The sequence below is a fragment of the Cyprinus carpio genome, chromosome B1, assembly GCF_018340385.1.
Source record: "Cyprinus carpio isolate SPL01 chromosome B1, ASM1834038v1, whole genome shotgun sequence".
NCBI lineage: Eukaryota > Metazoa > Chordata > Actinopteri > Cypriniformes > Cyprinidae > Cyprinus > Cyprinus carpio.
In genome coordinates, this window is record NC_056597.1 from 329,201 (window position 1) to 349,424 (window position 20,224).

The 20,224-nt window shown below is 36.0% G+C and overlaps 1 protein-coding gene across 1 annotated transcript; it reads left to right on the forward strand.

Moving 5' to 3' along the window:
* Window positions 1-74: 74 nt before the first annotated feature.
* Window positions 75-15,656, forward strand: LOC109063273 (tyrosine-protein phosphatase non-receptor type 9-like). The gene is given in 14 exon segments (XM_019080348.2): window positions 75-228; window positions 2,611-2,754; window positions 2,837-2,908; window positions 2,910-2,927; window positions 5,759-5,883; window positions 5,967-6,072; window positions 9,422-9,532; window positions 9,661-10,514; window positions 10,607-10,703; window positions 11,598-11,667; window positions 11,776-11,854; window positions 12,615-12,765; window positions 12,986-13,193; window positions 13,279-15,656. Coding segments are annotated over 14 exon segments (2,292 nt in total). The 5' UTR covers window positions 75-195; the 3' UTR covers window positions 13,503-15,656.
* Window positions 15,657-20,224: the final 4,568 nt, after the last annotated feature.

Genomic DNA, 20,224 nt, shown 5'->3' on the forward strand with positions numbered 1-20,224 from the left:
TATTCCCTTCGTGCCTACTTACTCAAATTCATAAATATCTTATGTGCTAGCTTCCAACTTCCAAGCATGGGTTTCAACCTTAGACTGTATAAGGTTTTGACGCATTACTGCGCATGCGCACCATCCTGACGCGCGCCGCTTGACAGGCATCAGCGGCGCGTTCCCGACAGTAGACGTTGCTGCTCAGGCTTCAAGATGGCGGAAGCCCTGACAACTCAAGAGGAGGTGGTAAGATACCTAAATATTTCCACTAAGCCCTCCGTAAAATTCCTTGGCGTTTCATGCTGAGCCGCCACCAGCTCATTTGAAGCAAGTATTGAGATGATATGCCATATAATTCAGTCAATTATGTTTTATTAACAGAGATGTTAATGAGAATCGCGGCCCAGTGGCTGTTTTGAGGTAACGTTAGCTGAGGTAAATGCTAGCCGTGTTAGCGAACTAGCTACACTCTACACACCAATAACGGTTTAATACATATTTATTGGCCGGTATGATTGTATAATTTTAGGAAACTGGTGTAGAGCATTGTAAAATGACTCTTACGAGTGTTGGATTTAACACAAGCTGTCTATGCAGTAGGTTGACATACAACGTGAATGTGGTTCGCGGTTTATCTAGTCCGTTCACGTTAATAATAATAAAGCATGCCTACGTTAGATAAAAGCTATTATAACAAATCTGCGTCGCTGGTCTGTCATGCGCAGGGATTTGTGAATCTCTATGTCGCTGTTGTTAACACAGCGAGCCGGGTGTCTAATGTGCTCCTGTGTGAAAGTGTGAGACAGCTCTCGGTCCTGTCTGTCTTACCGTGAGAACACACTCATATCTAGTGCTGGAGGGGCCATTTGTTCTGACTCGTTGAGGAAACGGTGTAATATGAGTGTAGTATAACGTCTGTCAGCACGAGCGTCTCTCTTTACAGCTGTCAGGTCGTCCTGCACATGCACACATGCATTTGATTGAGTCGTGTCATCCTAAGGTAACGTACTGCAAAAGTGGTTCAGTTTTGCTTTTGGACACCCTTTGGAAAGTCAGGTGTATCAGAACAACCTACATTATTAGTGCATTAGGATTCATTGGCTGGGAATATGGGTTAGAGAGTGGGATTGCTTGCGTAATGTTATAGCCTGTTAAAAAGATTTAGATTATTACAACTGAGATGTAAATGTATGCATTATCTTTAGGATTTTTAAATTCTTTTTTATTTTTAAATAAGTATTTTATGCTGACCAAGACTGCATTTATTTGATGACAAATGCAGTAAAACTGTAATGTAAAATATTGCTATTTAAAATGAAAGTTTTCTGTTTAATACATTTTAAAATGTAATTTGTTGTTGTGATGGCAAAGCTGAATTTTCAGCAATCAATACATCAGTCTTCACTGTCACATGACCCTTTAGAAATCATTGGAATATACTGATTTGCTTCACAAGAAAATTATCCTCAATGTTGAAAACTTTTTTGCTGATTTTTGTGGAAACTGCATTTTTTTTCAGGATTCTTTGAAGAATAGAAAGTTCAAAAGAACTCTATTTATTTTAAATAAAAGTATTTCATAACATAAATGTCTTTAATGTTTTAGCTGTTGATCAATTTATTGTGTCCATGTTGAATAAAAGTGTTAATTTCTTTGAAACTCATTACAGAGCCCACATTTTTGAACAGTAGTTTACACACAAATGATTAAATTTTTTAGTCATGATCATGATTTTTGCTTTGCACTTTTTAAGCGTAATCCCCTGCGCTATTTGCCTACTCATTATTTATACTGAAACAAGCCTTTCTCTTAAATTGCTACATTTTCTGCCTAGTGGTTTACTTAATCTACTCAACCAGGCAACCATGCGAACATGCTTTCTCTGCAATACAGAAAAAGCACAGATGAGCTGAAAACATTGGCAAACATGTAAGTTGGAGCAATCTCTTGAGATATTCTGCTTAAATAAAAGTGTAATAAAGCCAGTCGGTTTCCTTTCGCAAGACTGTTTCTGTTGTTTGCTGCAAATAAATCTGCAAGCACATCATTGCGAGAACATTCTCCTGATTTGTACCTAGATGAGTATTTTGAGAAAATTCTATTTGTTTGTCCGTTAACATGCAGCCCCTACAAAATCACAAACTGTTAAAAAAAAACGATTATTCATCGACAAAGCCATTGATGCATTTTGGATTTTACACAAGGGAGAGCTAACATTTCTATTATAGTTAATACCTGAAGAAAGCAATCTGTTCTGCATTCCCATTCATCTCCACTTACTTTTCCTGAATAAACATTGACTTTTGATAGAAAAGGATGTTATTGGCAGCCAGATGGTGTCATGCTAATCAGCCATACTTTGGTCAAGCCAGCATGTTTATTGGCAATGCTGATGATCTCAAAATGCCAAATATCAACTGATTTATCTGTGAGGTTGATACATTGGTTTATCAGTAGTGATGGCAGCCAGAGCCAATCAACACTATAAAGTACAACATGCATTACAATAAATATACAAAAATAAAAAATAGATGCTGAGTGTGGGATGTTTAGCTGACATTAAACATGCTTTTTCAGTATTGGATAGAGTAAACCTCCTGATGAAATTTATGTTTGCGTGTGCGCCAGGCGGTGGAGGAGTTCCTGGCTGAGCTGAGGTGTCGGGAACAGTCTCAGAATGCAGATCTTGTCAGTCAGATGACCGCAGTTAAGTTCCTCATGGCAAGAAAGTTTGACGTCTCCAGAGCCATAGACCTCTTTCAGGCTTACAAGGTACAGTATACAGTACAGCTCAGATGATAAAATTCACTGTGTGAGAGAGTCTGGGTACATTTTAAACTTTGTGTGTCTGCAGAACACCAGAATAAAGGAAGGCATCTACAATATTAACCCAAATGAGGAGCCTTTAAGAATCGAGTTACTCAGTGGGAAAATTCACAGTTCTGGTGAGTACAGTTTCAGATGAACGTAATGTGTTTGTTAATATTAGGTCAGCTTTTTTTGATGCTGCAGGAACAATTTAGTTGCACAGATTGGAGATGGCATGATTTGCAGACTGTTTGAGTGGGCAGACTGGCTTTCTTAGTCAGATATTAAAAACCATTTAAAATTTTATCAGATCAGTGCATTGTTTATATTTGCATGAGTGTGATGACTTTTTGGCTTTTTTTAACATAGAATATCCCTTTTGAATTGACCCACTGTGTAATAATGATGTTGGAACACTGCTGTTCAAACAATTGGGGTCATTTTGGGAATTTGTTTAAAGAAATTAATACTTATATTCAGGTCTCCAGACTCATTCTTCCCACTGGTCAGTCTTTTGTGACTAACTTTCTCAGTTTGTCGCATGAGCACATGATTTGGTCTCAGTTGTTTGTTTTTTTTATTAATCAATGCATGCTGATGAACATTTATCATAGTTTATAGTTATATGGAAAGGGAAGAGGTTAACATTCATTACATTTACATTGAGGTTCAGTGGTACCTGGGGAAAAAGAGGGGAGGGGGGCAGGTTGCGGAGGGAGTTCAGCTTCCTGACAGCCTGATTAATAGCTCTTAACGCCAAATGTCTGGTTTCTACAACCTTCACTTTGGAGCAAAAATCTGGCTTTAAACTATGAAGAAAAAAAAAAAGATCTGACATTAATTGTGATAATTATCGATATCGACTGATATGAAACAAATTATCGTGATCATTTTTTTGATAATTTCATGACATTGAAGATTGCTGAACATTTTTTTTACAGGAGTAAATTACATTTTGTAATATGCTCGAATAGAAAAATACCTATTTTAAATAATTTCATAATGTTACTGTTTTTACTGTATTGTTTTGTTATATGATGTTGCAGCCTTGGTAAGCATAAGAGACTACTTTCAAGAACACTACATAATCTTACCAACCCCAAACTGTAATGTATAAATAAACCGCAGATACAAGAATTTTTAATCACTTTAATATTATGCTAACCAAAAACAGTGCGTCAGCAAAATCATTCATATTTACAGTTCCAGTAAATAAAGCAGAAAATAAAGGCTAACATCATTGCTAGTGACGGCTAAGGAAATTTAATCTCTGATCTCACACCATCACACGCAGAGCAGTTCCATGATCTTTGTTTAGTCTGGGCTTTACTGTTTGTTTCAGCCATTTTTCATTCAGGGCCCTGCTGTATACAGAGTTTGCTCAAGTGTTTGTGTAGGCAGTTCTGATATACTCATCACATCTTAGTTTTCAGAGCACCAAACGTGAGAGAATTCTTCAAATGATATGAAGATTAATGCAACTTTTCAATTACATTAGACTGGTTTAAACTGGTTGGCTAAATTGACTGTTTTTACTTGTACTTGTGTGTCTGCGTATTAGTTGGGCATGTTTAGGGTGACCAGACGCCCTGTTTTACAATTTCTTTACAATTGGGAGATGTTAGGTAGTGTTCGGTCACGTGAGAACAGCCTAATCAAAGATAACTAAGCTTATCGTAGAACAAAATTACCATCCACCTACCATCACAATTCGTTATCGATTAACTTGCAGTAAGTGAAGGCGTGATATGCAGAATCACGCTGAATGACAGACACACAGAAACGCTCTCTCGCCTGTGCGCCCGTGTGATCCCAGTTCTGCGATCAGTTCTCCTTGCGCAATTGTCAGATACACACAAAGCTGTCAAAATGTCCATCGTGTGGAGTATCTCACGTAAATACAGTAGTTTATTGCTGTTTAAGTGAATGTAAACAGGTAGGTGAAAACCGGATATGTGTCAGTATATTATTTTCATTCTGTCTCAGAGGGACAGCAGCCTAATTAAATATCTGTCTGTCTCATTAATGTTAATCAAACAACAAAATGTGTTAAATAAATGTATACATGTAATAAATGTAATACTACTGTATTAGAAAACAAGTTTATTTAATATTTAATTTGTATCTATTGTTTTTGTCTTATGGTTTGTAATTTGCTTCTTTGTTTTTATATAAAAATAACTGTACGTGTGTGTGTATATGTGTGTGTGTGTATATACATATATATATATATATACACACATACAGTATCTCACAGAAGTGAGTACACCCCTCACATTTTTGTAAATATTTTATTATATCTTTTTATGTGACATCATTGAAGAAATGAAAATTGCTACAATGTAAAGTAGTGAGTGTACAGCTTGTATAACAGTGTAAATTTTGCTGTCCCCTCAAAATGACTCAACACACAGCCATTAAAGTCTAAACTGCTGGCCACAAAAGTGAGTACACCCCTAAGTGAAAATGTCCAAATCTACTAGGAAGACTAGTTATCCAGTGGAGAAAACGTAGTTTGCTTCTCATGTGGCCATACAGCAGTGGGATGTGTTGACAATCTGTTCAGTCTGTACTTCACACAGCGTGACGTGTGAGGGCTTGTGCTCTTCAGAGACAATCTCAGAATATGACAGAGCTAGTGTTTCAAAGCGAAACACACTGAAATGAATAATTCACTAAAATTAATCGCATGCCGTTAAGGCGTTTTATATATATATATATATATATATATATACACATATAATGTATGTGTTATATAATGTATGTGTGTGTGTGTGTATATATATATATATATATATATATATATATATATATATGACTGTAATTTAGATATCATGAAATAAAATTTCTCATATTGTGCACATATATCACAATCCCCCCACCCCTGAATTGAACCATGAGATATCTGTTCACCCTATGCATGTTTTTACAAGTTGTGTATGTATTAATTTGGCTTCTGTGTGTATAGCCTGGTCGTGACGCGAAAGGTGCGGCTTTGGCACTTTTTACAGCACGTCTCCATCAGCCAGACCTCACTACCCATAAGGCTGTTCTTCAGGCCATTATATATCAGCTGGACAAGGCCATTGAGAGGTAGACCACATTCATAAATCTGATCAAATTTAATATGGTTAATAGCTCTGCATTTTCATCTAAATCATCTTTGTCTCCCCCAGCGTTCAGACACAGAGAGATGGGCTCATTTTCATCTATGATATGACTAACTCCACATATGCCAATTTTGACTATGAGCTTTGCGTCAAGATTTTGAATCTCCTTAAAGTAAGTGTTTTTATGCTGTCGGAACCATCTGTCTGTTTCACAGTGCGTCCATATGGCAATAACAGAACTCAGTGGAGCTTGGATTTACTCTTTTGATATATAGGAAGCTTTCCAGCTGTCATCTGTATTTGCTGTTATCCCTGTAATAGTTTGGAGAGCTGGAGGTTTATTAACATTCAGTCACATACAATTAGGGTTTGCTGATATATTCAATATTCACAATATAGATAATTTGTCAACATATTATGCCAGAATTTTACACATCGCTATGATCTTTATTTATTCACTTTTTATTTTTATTCTCAAAGATTATGTCCTTAGACTCATTTCACAAGCCTTGCTTGTCTTGCAGCTGTCGAAACTGTTAAGATGTTTTAATTTTATATAATAGAAAAAAATAATTACAAGGTTACATTTGTTCATACTCTAGCATTCAAGTTTGGTTTGCTAAGATATCATAATGTTTTTAAAAGAAGTCTCTTTTCAGCAGTCATTCTTCCAGTTTTCAGTGTCACATGATCCCAAGAAATCATTCTAGAATGCTGATTTGATTCTTACGGTTATTATTATTGATGTTGACAACTGTTATGCCTCTTTATATTTTTGTGGAAACTGTGATGCATTGTTTTTCAGGATTCTTTCTTTGATGAACAGAAAGTTTAAAAGAACAGCACTTGACACAGACATAAAGGTCTTTACTGTCCCTTTTGATCAATTTAACGCATCCTTGCTGAATAAAAGTTTTAATTTCTTGCATATCCCAAAAAAAAAAAAACCTTTGAATGGTAGTGTATTGGGCAAAGATTATTTTAGGTAGATTTTCAGTGTTTTAGTAAATGCATTTTAAATCTTGTACTTGGAAACTATCTGTGCTGTTAAAAAAATCCTTTGAATAAAAAGTTTAGAATTGATGAAAAGTATGCAGACATCCCCTTTTAATTAACAGGATGTTTTAGCTCCACCCATTACAGGTGCATAAAATCCAGCACATATCCACAATCCTCCTCAGACAAATATTTTTAGTAAAAAGAGAGACACTCTTTTTGTTCCAGCATTACAATGCCCCTGTGCATAAAGCTAGATCCAGAGAGATTATTTACTGAGATTCGTGTGAAAGAACTGCACAAAGCCCAGACCTGAACCCCACTGAACACCTTTGAGTTTGAGTCTGTTTACTGCAGACTGTGAGCCAGGATCCATCACTCATCTTCACTGCCTGACCACACAGATGCTGTCGGGTCTGAATGTGAGCAAATCCCCAGCATCTAGTGTCTTTTTAGAACGGTGGAAGCTTTAAAAGCAGCAAAAGGAGGATGAACCTGCTATAAATGGACATGGTTCTGAAATATAACTTTCAGCAAACATATATGAGTACAGTGCTTGGCTGTCAACACACTTGTAGGCATTGTGTATTTACAGATACACTACACTAGCAAGGACACATTAAATTAATGATGGTGACTGTCAGTAGTGACAGTAAAGACTTCTACATGGTTACAAATATATTTTTACATCTATTTTAAATAAATGCTGCTGCTGAACTTTCTATTCATCACAGAATCCTGAAAAGTATAACGGGTTCACAAAAATAGACCTGTTGACACTAAGGACAATAACTGTAATGATAAATGTAGTTTTAATAATCGTTCTGATTTTTTGAGAATAGAGATGTCCACATCACAACTATAACAATAACAACACAGAGGAACAATATCATTTTCAGAATTTATTTATTTTTTTTCCAGCTGATGAATGATAAAAACTTTGACAGCCAATCAAAATACACCTGACTAATACATAGAATGTAATCATGCATTGGTGTGGACCGTAGTATAAATGCCTGCTGAAAATTTTGATTTACCCTCACAGGAAAAAATTTTTTTTAGGGATGCACGATATTATCGGACTGATATCAGAATCAACTGATAATTGCCTTCAATGTAAATATCGGAATCGGCCCAATATGAAAATTATGCCGACTTGTCTTGCCAATAAGAGCAATGCTTAACTGCAATGCATGTGCTCAGGGTGTGCTAGCGATTAGATCAGGTCAGCTTGTGGCTCATTCTTGAAGCAAAGTTTTGTCTGAATGATGAGAAGACTGACTGACTGTTTGGATTGCTGCATTTAATCTGTGAAAGCACATACAGAATGACATGTTGGGTGTGTGATAGAGTAAACAGTAATAGCACCTGCAGCAGCAGTGACAGCCTCCCCCAGGTCCTAGTCCCCGCTCAGTAAAGAGTTTTAATCTGTAGGGGGCGCTGTTGGCCTACTTCTAATTAAATGAAAAGTAAAATAGCCTACACAAATAAAATTAAACTGTGTTTCTGATTAAATAAAGCAGTAGTTGATGTCACAAAATAATGAGTATGTTTTGGTTTAAAGGTCAGAAGCTATAGCTTACATGAAAGAAAATCACAAACATGACACTTGTAAATATATATATATTTTTTAATATACTGATTTATTCATTAATATGTCATATGTTTTTTTTTTTTTAACAAATCTTAATCTCTAAAAGATTTTCAGAATTTTTACAACTCTAGAAATGTTGCATGATGCATGATATTGGATTTTTGCCGATATTTTTCAACTAATTTTGGCCGATACCTATAGCGATATATTTCCTTTTGTTTGGAAACAACACCAATTCTCTCCTGTGCAGAAATTATAAGCAAAATATAATTGGTTAGTTTTTAACGAACTTATTTGTTAGATTTAAATAACCAATAATGAAGTTTTTTTGGCAAATAAAATGTTAGGGTTAACCTTGCATCTTTCTGGGGAAAAAATGTGATTGATATATAATTTATTTATAGTTATTTTCAAAGCTTCAATGTACTGCCAAAAAACCTTCGTTATTGATTATTTAAATCTAACAAATAAGTTCTTGTTAAAAACTAACCAATTATATTTTGCTTATAATTTCTGGACAGTAGAGAATTGGTGTAGTTTCCAAACAAAAGGAAATATATCGCTATAGGTATCGGCCAAAATGAGTTGAAAAATATCGGCAAAAATCCAATATCATGCATCCCTAAGAGAATGATAATAATATTTCACAATATTACTTATTTTACAGTATTTCTGATGAAATAAATTGAACCTAGATGAGCGTAAGGGACTGCTTTAAAAAAAAAAAAATTACCAACCACAAACTTGTTCTTGAATTTTCAAAGGGTTTGTTTAGTGCAGCGGTTCTCAGTTCCAGTCCTCGCGCCCCCCTGCTCTGCACATTTTACTTGTTTTTGTTTTTTTTAAGGGATTTGGGCGCAATGGGTGGGTCTGTGGATAGGATTTGCGCAGTCCTTTGTATGATGTGCTTACTCTCTATTTTGTGATTTAGGGGGCTTTCCCTGCTCGTCTGAAATGTGTCTTTATTGTGTCGTCTCCACTGTGGTTCAGAGCACCGTTTGCAGTACTCCGTCTGTTTGTGAGAGAGAAACTGAGAGAGAGGGTATGTCTAGAGCTCTGTACATGCAAACATTAAACTTTTTCAAGTGGACAGTGCTACATTTTATTATTTTAAAGGGTGCAATACATTGAATATGATTCCTTGTTTGTATTCCTGTGATACCTCTGCAGGTGTGCACTGTAAAAGCCCACGAACTGGTCAATCACATACCGGTAAGCTATCTTCCAGAACATTTGGGTGGCTCGTCACAGTATAGTCACATTGCTTGGATCCAGTCCTGTGTCAACTCCAGCCCCAACCACCCTAATAACTCGCCCTACGTCACTGCGGACTGCTTGGGCAGTCTACTCCGCTCCTACTCCATGGAGCATAGCCAGAACACTTCAGAAGACCCCTTAACTGCCAATACTTCAGGGGCCACTCTCCTGGGGGATGGACTGAACTCAAACTGCCCCATACTGGATGACGGAAATGCCAACCTTCAGAACCACAGGACAGCGGGACATGCGCATTGGAATGGCTCTGTACTGCCAGGTTCAGGGGGAATCTCGGGGTCCAACGCCAATGTCCTCAATGGCCGTGGCTGGCAGCCACCACCACAGTCAGACACACCCCCAGACACACCTCTGCATCAAAAACACACAGCTGGTGCCTTAGTACCAGGAGGTGGCTTGACTGTGGGTGTGGAAGGTGCATGTTTGGAGGACAGTAGGCAGGATGGCAATGGCGCTGAGGACTGCCAACAGGATGTGGAGTTTCTGGAAGAGGAAGTGGACGGAGGAGATGGCGTTCCACCCCTCCCGCTGAAATCAAGGCCGCCGCCTCTCCATCACAGCTCTGCCCCGGATATGAGCTGGTTACCGGGAACAGAAACGGCTGCATTGTCGGTGCATTTGGCTGAGCAGGGCGGAATGACCGTGCACGATCTGGTGCAGCACGTGAAACTTAAAAAGAAAAAGGGCATTTATCAGGAGTATGAGGAGATCCGCAAAGAACCTCCTGCTGGAACATTTGACTACTCTAAGTAAGTGACACTTGCTTTCAATGAATGGCTGAAAAGATGATACATTTACAGTCAAAGAATTGCTCATATAAATATAATGCTTATTCTGACAGGAAAGCCTCTAACCAGATAAAGAATCGCTACAGTGATGTCCTTTGCCTTGACCAATCACGTGTTCGACTTTGTCCGCTCAACAATGAGGATGACGAGGTCAGAGTAATGCGCTTTTTCCTTTATGATTTAAATTGTTCAGTACAATGTTATTTCAGTATTTTTTTTTTTTTTTTACCAATATAGTATTTAATATTTTTAATTTGAGCTATTTTTAGTTTTTCAGTTTTCATTTTCTTTTTTCTTATGTGCTTTTGTCATTTTTATTAGTTTTATTTTAATATTTCTTTATTTATGTAAAATATGTAACTTTATTTGTATTTCAGTTTTAAGTTTGCAACCCTCTACAATACAAGTAAATCAGTCACATATGCGACTAAATTTCCATGCTAGGTGACCAGAGAATGTCTATTGTTAACCATTAGCTATTAAATTATTGTTTTGTTTCACTCACCAGTGTATGACTTAAAGGATAAGTACAAGTATAACAGATATTTCACTTACCTTCACCCATTTTAAACACTTGAGAGTTTCATTCTCTGTCTTTAAATCACACCATTTTTTCCTGTTTAAATGGTGGAGTTCATGTGGAATTATTAAATTTTCAAGAACAAGCAGAAGCCGCTTCCAGTTTCTTCGGTAGTAGGCAAAACTAATTTGCAAATCTCATTGGCTGATGTTCACCTGTTACAGTCACTGATCAGTTCAAGAGAACTCAGACAACGTGATTAATTTTCATAAACAACTGAATGACAAATATGCATTCATTTTCATTCGTACATGGTTGCCATGATTCAGTTTTAATTACACAAGTTCTATCATAAAAATGCTTGGTTGACGTTAAAAGTGTACTTTCAGATCATATCAAACATTAATGCATTGTATTGAAGATAAGCTTATTTGTTGGAATCGTTAAAAAAATATTTCCCTTGGGTTTTGGTTAAACACTGGTTCATTGACAGTTTCTTCATCAATTTGATTGTTTGCTTTCAGACATCTGACTACATAAATGCAAGTTTCATGGATGGTTACAAGAGGAGCAATGCTTACGTCGCTACTCAGGGTGAGACTCTTTGTTTTTTTGAGCTAAACATTGTGTTGCGATGTACACATACTGTATGGTACAGAAGTCAGTGTATGTGTGTAAATGGAAATGTCTGGGTTGTTTCAGGGCCTTTGCCAAAAACATTTGGAGACTTTTGGCGAATGGTGTGGGAGCAAATGGTTTTAATAATTGTTATGACTACAAGGTTAGTTTCCTTCTGTGAAAGTTGAGTTGCTTTTCCTTTAAGGAATGTTTTAATGATGCTTTAACAGGATTGTGGACAGGATAATACAGGGCTGCAACTAACAACAATACCATTCTAAAGTATGGGGTCAATAAGATTTCTTTTTATTAAACAAATTCATGCTGCATGAAATTGATCAATTTTTTTTTTTTTTTTTTTTTTTTTTTTTTACACTGTTATAAAAGTTTTCTAATATAATTAAATGCAGTTCTCTCTTGAAATTCATGAAAACCATGCAGTTTCCGCGGTTTCCACAAAAATGTTATGCAGCTGAGAGACTGGAGTAATGGCTTTTCTTGTATTTTTATTTTCTTAGTATATTTTACAATTTTACTGTATTTCTTACCGAACCTACATATTTGAATGTATATCTTCAATTAAAAAACTCTAGTTGGTTTTGTATTTAATTGAACACATTCTAAATGAGCTAAAAAGAAATCTAAAGGTATATCATTTAATATTATATAATGTCCAATTACAAACTGCATCATAATGAACATGTAATTGCAATTGTGGTGACTCGATGTTTGTTATTGCAGCCCTGCGCTTTTTGTTTAATGCATATGCATAATAATTTTGTTAATAGAATGTCTGTCCTTTATTCAGGGATCATTTAATTGAATTAAAGATATTTTTCATCATTATATTCAAAATAAATATTAATATCTGACGAAGATGACCAGACAAATGATTCTTGATCATCTTTCTATCCCTGTCTCAGAGTTGTAGAGCGAGGCCGAGTGAAATGCGGACAGTACTGGCCATTAGAGACGGGCCGGACTGAGGATTATGGGAACTTTTTAGTGAGAAATGTCCATATTGAGATGTTTCAGGACTTTAAGCTATCACACCTGGAGCTCTTCAACACTCAGGTCAGCATCTCAGTCGCTGTTTTTATCTGTTCTTGACCATTTATTTTTATTTGATTTCATTTCCATGAGCAATAGGAGTTCTTCTCACATAGCCAGTAATTATGACTATCGACATAAAGTCTGGTCAACCTTTTTGGCTTATTTTAGCCAAGACCAGCACAGTTGCATGACAAACAGATGGTGTAATCAAGGCACAGTGATCCTGAAGCTTCTCTTTCAGACAGGGGAATGTAGGGAAGTGTCTCATTATCTCTACATGAGCTGGCCAGATTTTGGTGTTCCGAAGTCACCGTCGGCCATGTTGGATTTCCGGGCACACGTGAAACAGAGACAAGAGTCCTCATTACGAACACTGTATCCTGATTGGACGGGACCCCCAGGAGGCCCCCCTGTGGTGGTGCACTGCAGCGCAGGCATCGGCCGAACAGGTGACTTTCTGCCTTCATTTTTGATCTCATTTCTTAACTGCACTACAGCATTCTTACACGTTTTCTTTTTTTCCTTCACCCTCAGGCACGTTTTGTACTTTAGACATTTGTCTCTCTCGTCTGGAGGACATCGGGACAGTGGACATTAAGCAGACGGTGCGTCGCATGCGGACGCAGCGTGCCTTCAGCATCCAAACGTGGGACCAGTACTACTTTTGCTATAAAGCAGTGATCGAGTACGCCCAACAGAGCGGCCTGCTGCAGCCCGTGGAGTGGTCCGACACCGAGCTGGAGACCGACAGCGAGTGAAGCAGGAAAAACAGAACTCGCACGAGAGGGGCACAAAAGGCACGGAAGGAAAAGAAGCCGTCTTTTCCCCTCTCTTGGCCACAGGTAGACTCCACCTCCAAGGGAAGGAGCGGAGGATGCTTTTGTCCTGCCACTTTCCAAGCCCTTCTTTTCACTCGGATCCAGACGAGATCAGAGATTGTGGCTTGATGTACGAGTTGTAGCAATTATTTTTTTTCGTTCTGTTTTTTATAAATACTGACTTGCACATGTGGAATGACAAACTTGAAAAATCCAGTTTATCGTATTACCTGCTCTTTTTTTTATGCTCAAAGTGTTGTCGAAATTCAATATCGCTCAACTTGGGGGTTAAATTCACACTTTTTATCAAAAGTGTAAAAACATAAAACTTGAATATTTTTTTTTTTTCTCCGTCACATTGAAATAGCAACTTCTTTGTGTCTGGACAGGTTCCAACAGGTTTCTTTCAGTTGTGTACTTCATCGTTAAACTAATCTTCAAGCCAAAGGTATGTTGTTGAATGCTTGGATGTATCCGTAATGATCGGTGTGACTTAAACCCTTGTATATCTTGTAACATACATTTATATAATGTGCATAACAACCTTTGTTGAAAAGCCTTGTTTTAATATAATACTCTTAACTTTCTTCAGAATTATGTGTATCTATATATATATCTATCTATATATATATATAAAATATATATATATGTATATATATATAAAGAATATATGTATAAGTATGTGTTGGGTTAAAACAATATGAAAGAGGAGGAGGAACACAACTATGCTGTATATATATAAGGTATGTCTTAATGACTGTTCTGGTCCTGCAGTTTTAATTTTCGTCTAACCGTAATCCACGATTATCCAGCCTTAATGCAGGCCGTCTATCATTCGCAGAGCATCTCAACTGTGAAGATTCTCTCTGAATTCTGGCCCTAAACCTTCAATCACTGCCTTGTTCCCTCTAAAGTAACTTTGACTTTTGACTTTTTTTTCTACTTGTTTTGTTTCGTTTTAAAAAAAAAAAAATCTCATCCACTGCGGGCCCCAAGTTGAAGTATCCTGACCCACACGGACACTGATTCTGTTACCATGATTATCTTAAGTGTGTTCTGTACTGATGTGAAGTGTTGGAGTCATGTGTTACGAGTGAACTGGGGTGTGTTTGTGTGAGAGTGTGTGTGTGTGTGGGGAGTCTTGGGGTCAGAAAACCCCTGTTTTTGTGCCTTCCAGGTTTTCCGTAGCGTAATGTGTAGTTTCAGGCAACGACTAGAACAGCTGGTCTCATGTATAGGGAATTTATTTTAATCTCAGGGGTATACTTGGTGTTTTCCTGCTCTCAAAAAACTTAATTTGCCTCTATGGTAGTTATCATTTCCAAAAAAAAAAAAAAAAAACTAAAAAAAAATGAAAGGCAAAAAAACAAAGTATACAAATTTTATTTCAAGTTTTATACAGCATCCTGTATTATGTTCTGTTTTTATTTATGCCTTTGTAGAACTTCAGCAGTATTGAAATTTGAATGTTGGTACGAAAAAAAAAAAATGAATGGACATACTATTTTAAATGGATAAGCTAAAGAAATCAAAACCATGTAACAAAAGACTGATCAATTTTTTTTTTTTTTCCCTATTCAGTTCAGTCTGGAATTATGTTACTCATAATTGTGTTTTGGGAGATAAAATCTGTTATTTTTCCAGATGCCTGTAGCAGAACTTTTTTCATACTCTGTGAACTGTTAAACGGCCAAGACTGAAACAAACATGTTACCGATCAGCATGGCTGCCACTAACAGTTTTTACGTAACTATTTGCCAATCAAAAGAGACAGAGGTTTTACATGCAAGAAAACCACAAAAAAAAAAAAAAAAAAAACAGGATATGAACTTGAATGTTATGATTAGATAAAAAAATCATGTCATCTTTGGGAGAACTTTGGAATGCTTTCTCCTTGAATATCAATGCTTGTATGATGACATGGTAGTGAATGTGTGAACGTCCCACTCATCTAATGTTTACTTGTTGACTGATTTATCCAATGCAGGTGTGCAGAATGTGCTTGACTGTTTTATACAGCTGATTCCTGCTTGAATGAGACTAAGTGGAAGAGACACACTTGGCTCTGATTTATTAAAGCAGTCGGGAATGCGATGTGAGTGTTTTTACTTGTTTTGTTTTTTTTGGTGTCCGAAGTCCTTGTGATTGAGTAATGGCCTTTTTACCCGACATCTGCAGTAGTGTCGTAGTAGACATGAATATTATTCGGAAACTGAGCATGTGTTGTGTGTTAAAATGAGTTGACGACGATTGAAACGTGAAACAATGACTGTATTGAAATCTATAACCCTTGTCAAAGGAGTGATTTCTTTCAGAGCTGGCTGCAGTTTGCTGTTTGTTTGAGCCAAACAGCACATTGCTTTGACTGGTCTCACTTTGGACCCGATTTCTGATTTGAAAGCTTCACACACAAAAGGAGGAAATGGTTTTGATTGGCAAAACAATCAAATTGAAACAAAGAGATTTGTTTGGATGGTTTTGTTGTGCATTAAGATTCATTAGGTGAATGTATTTCTCAGCTTCTGTAAGGCTCTATAAAAGTGCCTGGGATTAATATAAAATCTTACCAGCACTCCAGACATTATTAAACTGAAACATACCCCGGTTATCTAAAAAAAAAAAAAAAAAAAGAATGGAACCAATGGCTGTAATGCTGAAATGCATCTAATACAGTTTAATAGCAAATGAGATATACATATTCTTTACAAGAAATGAATTTTACACAAAATGTAATCCAAATTTACTAAAACTAAAGAAAGGTTACTCCATTGTTAAGATGGTCTTAATGGCATTGGTTTAAATTATTGTAATATAGTAAAGTAGTCATTGTTAAACTGGGCGCTAGGGGGCGCTAACAACTGGTTTTTCGGAAAAGCTTGTTGGCTGATGGCCAAAAATAAAATGAAATTCTTATAGTTCTGATAGTAAACCAATGGGATTATATAACAGTATACCAGACTACTTGCATAAAATGCATAGAAATATCAGTTGTTATGTTATATTTCCCCCCAAAAATGTCTTAAATTATGTTTTAAACTCGTTTTTTTTTTATATGTGTTTAATTGTGTTTTAAAATGGTTTTTTTTTATTGTTGGGGAGAGATGTACAAATAGTTATTACTTAAAAGTCTTGTGCATCATATTTGATACATTTGAACATGTTTTTTTTCTTTCTAAAAATGATTTATGGATTCAAAGTTGCTTCAGTCCAGTAAGTGTTCATCTTGAAATATTACTAATAATGTAAAATGTACTCTCACATTTACTTTATAAAAATCAGTAAAGATTTGACATCAAAATAAAAAATTAAATAAAATTACAACCTCAAGTTGGACAATGATTTATTGTGGGGCAAAATGTAAAGTAAAAATGATACTAAAAAAAGTATAAACCAGAAGGCCTGTATACTGTTTTTTTTTGTTTGATAATATTGCTCATTTAAAGCCTTAATTTGTGTATCAAAGATGATACAAATATTTGAGTTTTCTTGAATATTTTTGCTGGTCAGTATAAACTAATCACTGATCATGAAGCATGGATAAATAAAGACTCATTGGACTATTCTTACCATTTTATTTGTAACAAATAAAACTTTTCCAATACAATTGTATTCTCACACACCTGTCCTTACAACATAAAGTAGAAAATTTAAAAAAAGAAAACATCCTCTGAAATATTTACATTTACTACAAAATCAGAGGTAAAAGATTTCCCTTTTGTGTTTCACATTAATTGATGGGTGAAATTGTAAAACCACTCACAACGTTCGACAATATGAAAATGGTGATACAATGCATATTTGGTCAGATTACATGATATAGATTGTGCTAGTTTATTTTTCACATGAAACAATGTCATGATTCATCAAAATCTGATGGTGCCTTCACATCTGTACAAATGGGGACTGTCATGCATTGGAAAATAGATGATTTTTTTGTTTGTTTTTTTCCTCAAAACACTGACAGATCAGCATAGAATTTCCCATCAAACAAACTAACTGATATCCTCTTGAAAATATAAGCATAGCTAGTTTCAACGAAAGTTGAAATTTGAAAAACCCTGAAACTTGGTTGTAAAATGTATATGTTGTAAAGTGTAACAATATGGAGAAGGTAGATAATGGAAGATTTGCACGTTAGATTTCAAATACAAAACTGACTCAACTCTGGTTTAAAAAAAAAAGTACACAAAGACAAAGATGCTGCAAAGAAAGGAAAACATTTCTTTACACCGAACGTAAAATGAGCTGAAATTCGCAGTGACCAGACTTTCTTGGAATTACTGAATGATGACTATTACCACTGGACTAGAAGGAAACCACTCATATTAAACCACTCTATCATCTAAAGTTTTTCAACAATAACAATATGCACATATTGTCTTAAGCTTTGGAACCCAAAACTTGTTTTTCTCTTAACATGCACACACTATGAAATCCATCTCATTCAATACAAATAACATTCTGTGTTGAAGAAATAGTAAGGGCTAGTGCATAGAACAAGAGTGCAGTCATATCCAAAACCATAACCCATTCGACTGTTACGGTCCATGATATATATATAGACACAATTGGGCCGTTTCTATGTGCCAGTTTGTTCCCAAAGTTGCAGATCTAATTTATCATGCAATGTTTTATGAATCAAAATCTGGACATCAGACTTACAGTGAAAAGTCTTTTAAAATGTAATTTAGTTCAACTAGCTCTGGATTTTAAAATCCCCCTTTCGAATGCATCCTCGCTAGCATGAAAAATGCTCTTTTGTTTTTATGTTAACAACGCTGATAAACAAAGGAATGCAGACATTAACAGTTAGAAGTGCACGTTTCCTGCAGCGGTATGGACTGAAAAGTGAGGAAAACTATTTCCTGTTCTATACTCCATTAATAATTTCAAATACAAATCATTTATAATATATCGCTATTATACATGTCATGGAATATGCAGTTCTCTTGGCCCAATATAGATACAATAATGTGTTCCGTGTCCATAAAAAAAATGGACACATATCTTGGCTTTCAGTAATAGAATTGTCTAGTCATCTTGGCAGTACTTCACTTGAATGAATAATAAACCCACCCTGGTACTTAAAATTGGTCTTGGTGTGAAATATAATTATTATATTAAAATTCACTCTCTGAGGATGTAACTGTATTTACTTCAGGTTTTATTAAGCATTATAATTTTTTTTTTAACTACATAAAAGCAGGTTAATATCCATAAACGCGGAACATTTAACTTTAATAGCGAACCATTTTAAACATGTGACTATGATAAGGCACTACCAGTGTCAGATGATCCATTATGTTATTGTTTTAAAGTGTCAACCTCATGTTTAGAGTTCAAACCATTTATCTTCCAATCCTGCATGTAAATAGTTGTTTTGGTAAGTTTAGTGGAAAAAATAAAATAAAAATAAAAAATCCTTTTTAAATATTACCGCAAACAGTACTTTTCGTAACTTATGTGCACTGACAAGTACCTCACTCACATAGTATAAATATCACTCAATACATTGACAATTTTTATATATATAATGTGCAATATGCATTAATAACACTTTGTAGATTATAACTTTATATCATATAGGATTAATGAGACAATATAATTACAGTGAGAATATCTCTATACTTGAGTGGTTGAGGGTTAAACTTGAAGGTGCGCTTCACGTTCAATATTGCACGGTTTTTGAGACAAAATCTCCATTTTCAGCTTGTTATTTTTCCTTGTCTTGGTAATCTGTGATAGATATGCATCTATGGTGTATATATCTGTAGTGTGGTGTGCTGTACAGATAGTAATGAACAGGACGTGTATTGGCATAAGCACCAATACTTCGGGTGTCGTTGAATTTCCTTTTGTATGCATCACTTTAGTGAGTTGGTGGAGCCACTATACAACTGGTGACAAAAACAGAGGAAACTCTAAACCCTCAATGCATCCCTCAATAAACTGTATTTTTGGGGGGGTTCTGGTGTTGAAACAAATTATGGTAAGTAATAAATTCAATCTGGTTGATTGTTGTTTCCTCTCTTGTTTTTGGTCTGTTGAATCGGTCCAGACAGCACATTGTTGGGTTCCTGCGATTTCATTGGATCTGCTGGCCGGTTGCCAGAGTTTTATGACTTGACAACTTTCAGCTATATGATTGGAGCTACAATTTGTTGTGACAATTCTGTATCCCAGCTGCCCTCCATGTCTGGCTATTAAATTGTGTGCTGTCGGGAGAAAATCAAAACAGACTCTTGAGCTGTGGGCAGCAGAAAGAGGCTGTCAGACTGATCAGACTCAGGCCTTGGTGTGTAATGATGTGGCCCTTGGTCCAGGGAAGGTTTATGTTGCATAGTGATCAAAACTGCACAGGTATTCCAGCGCCTGCTGCTCGATAGCAGAACTGGTACTTGCTCCTGCAGAGGCGAGCACAACACACACACACACACACACACACACACACACACACACACACACACAAACACATCATTTAAAACGAATACTCAGACTGCTTAGTACACTATTGAAAACTGTAACCTTGGTAAAAAAAAAACGTGCAATTTTTGAGATTATGAAAAAAAGGCAATTTTGAGTTGGTCACAGATGGTTGGAAATAGATGCAATTATGAACTATAAAGTAAATAAAAATAATTGTGGTTGTATTTGAGAATTGT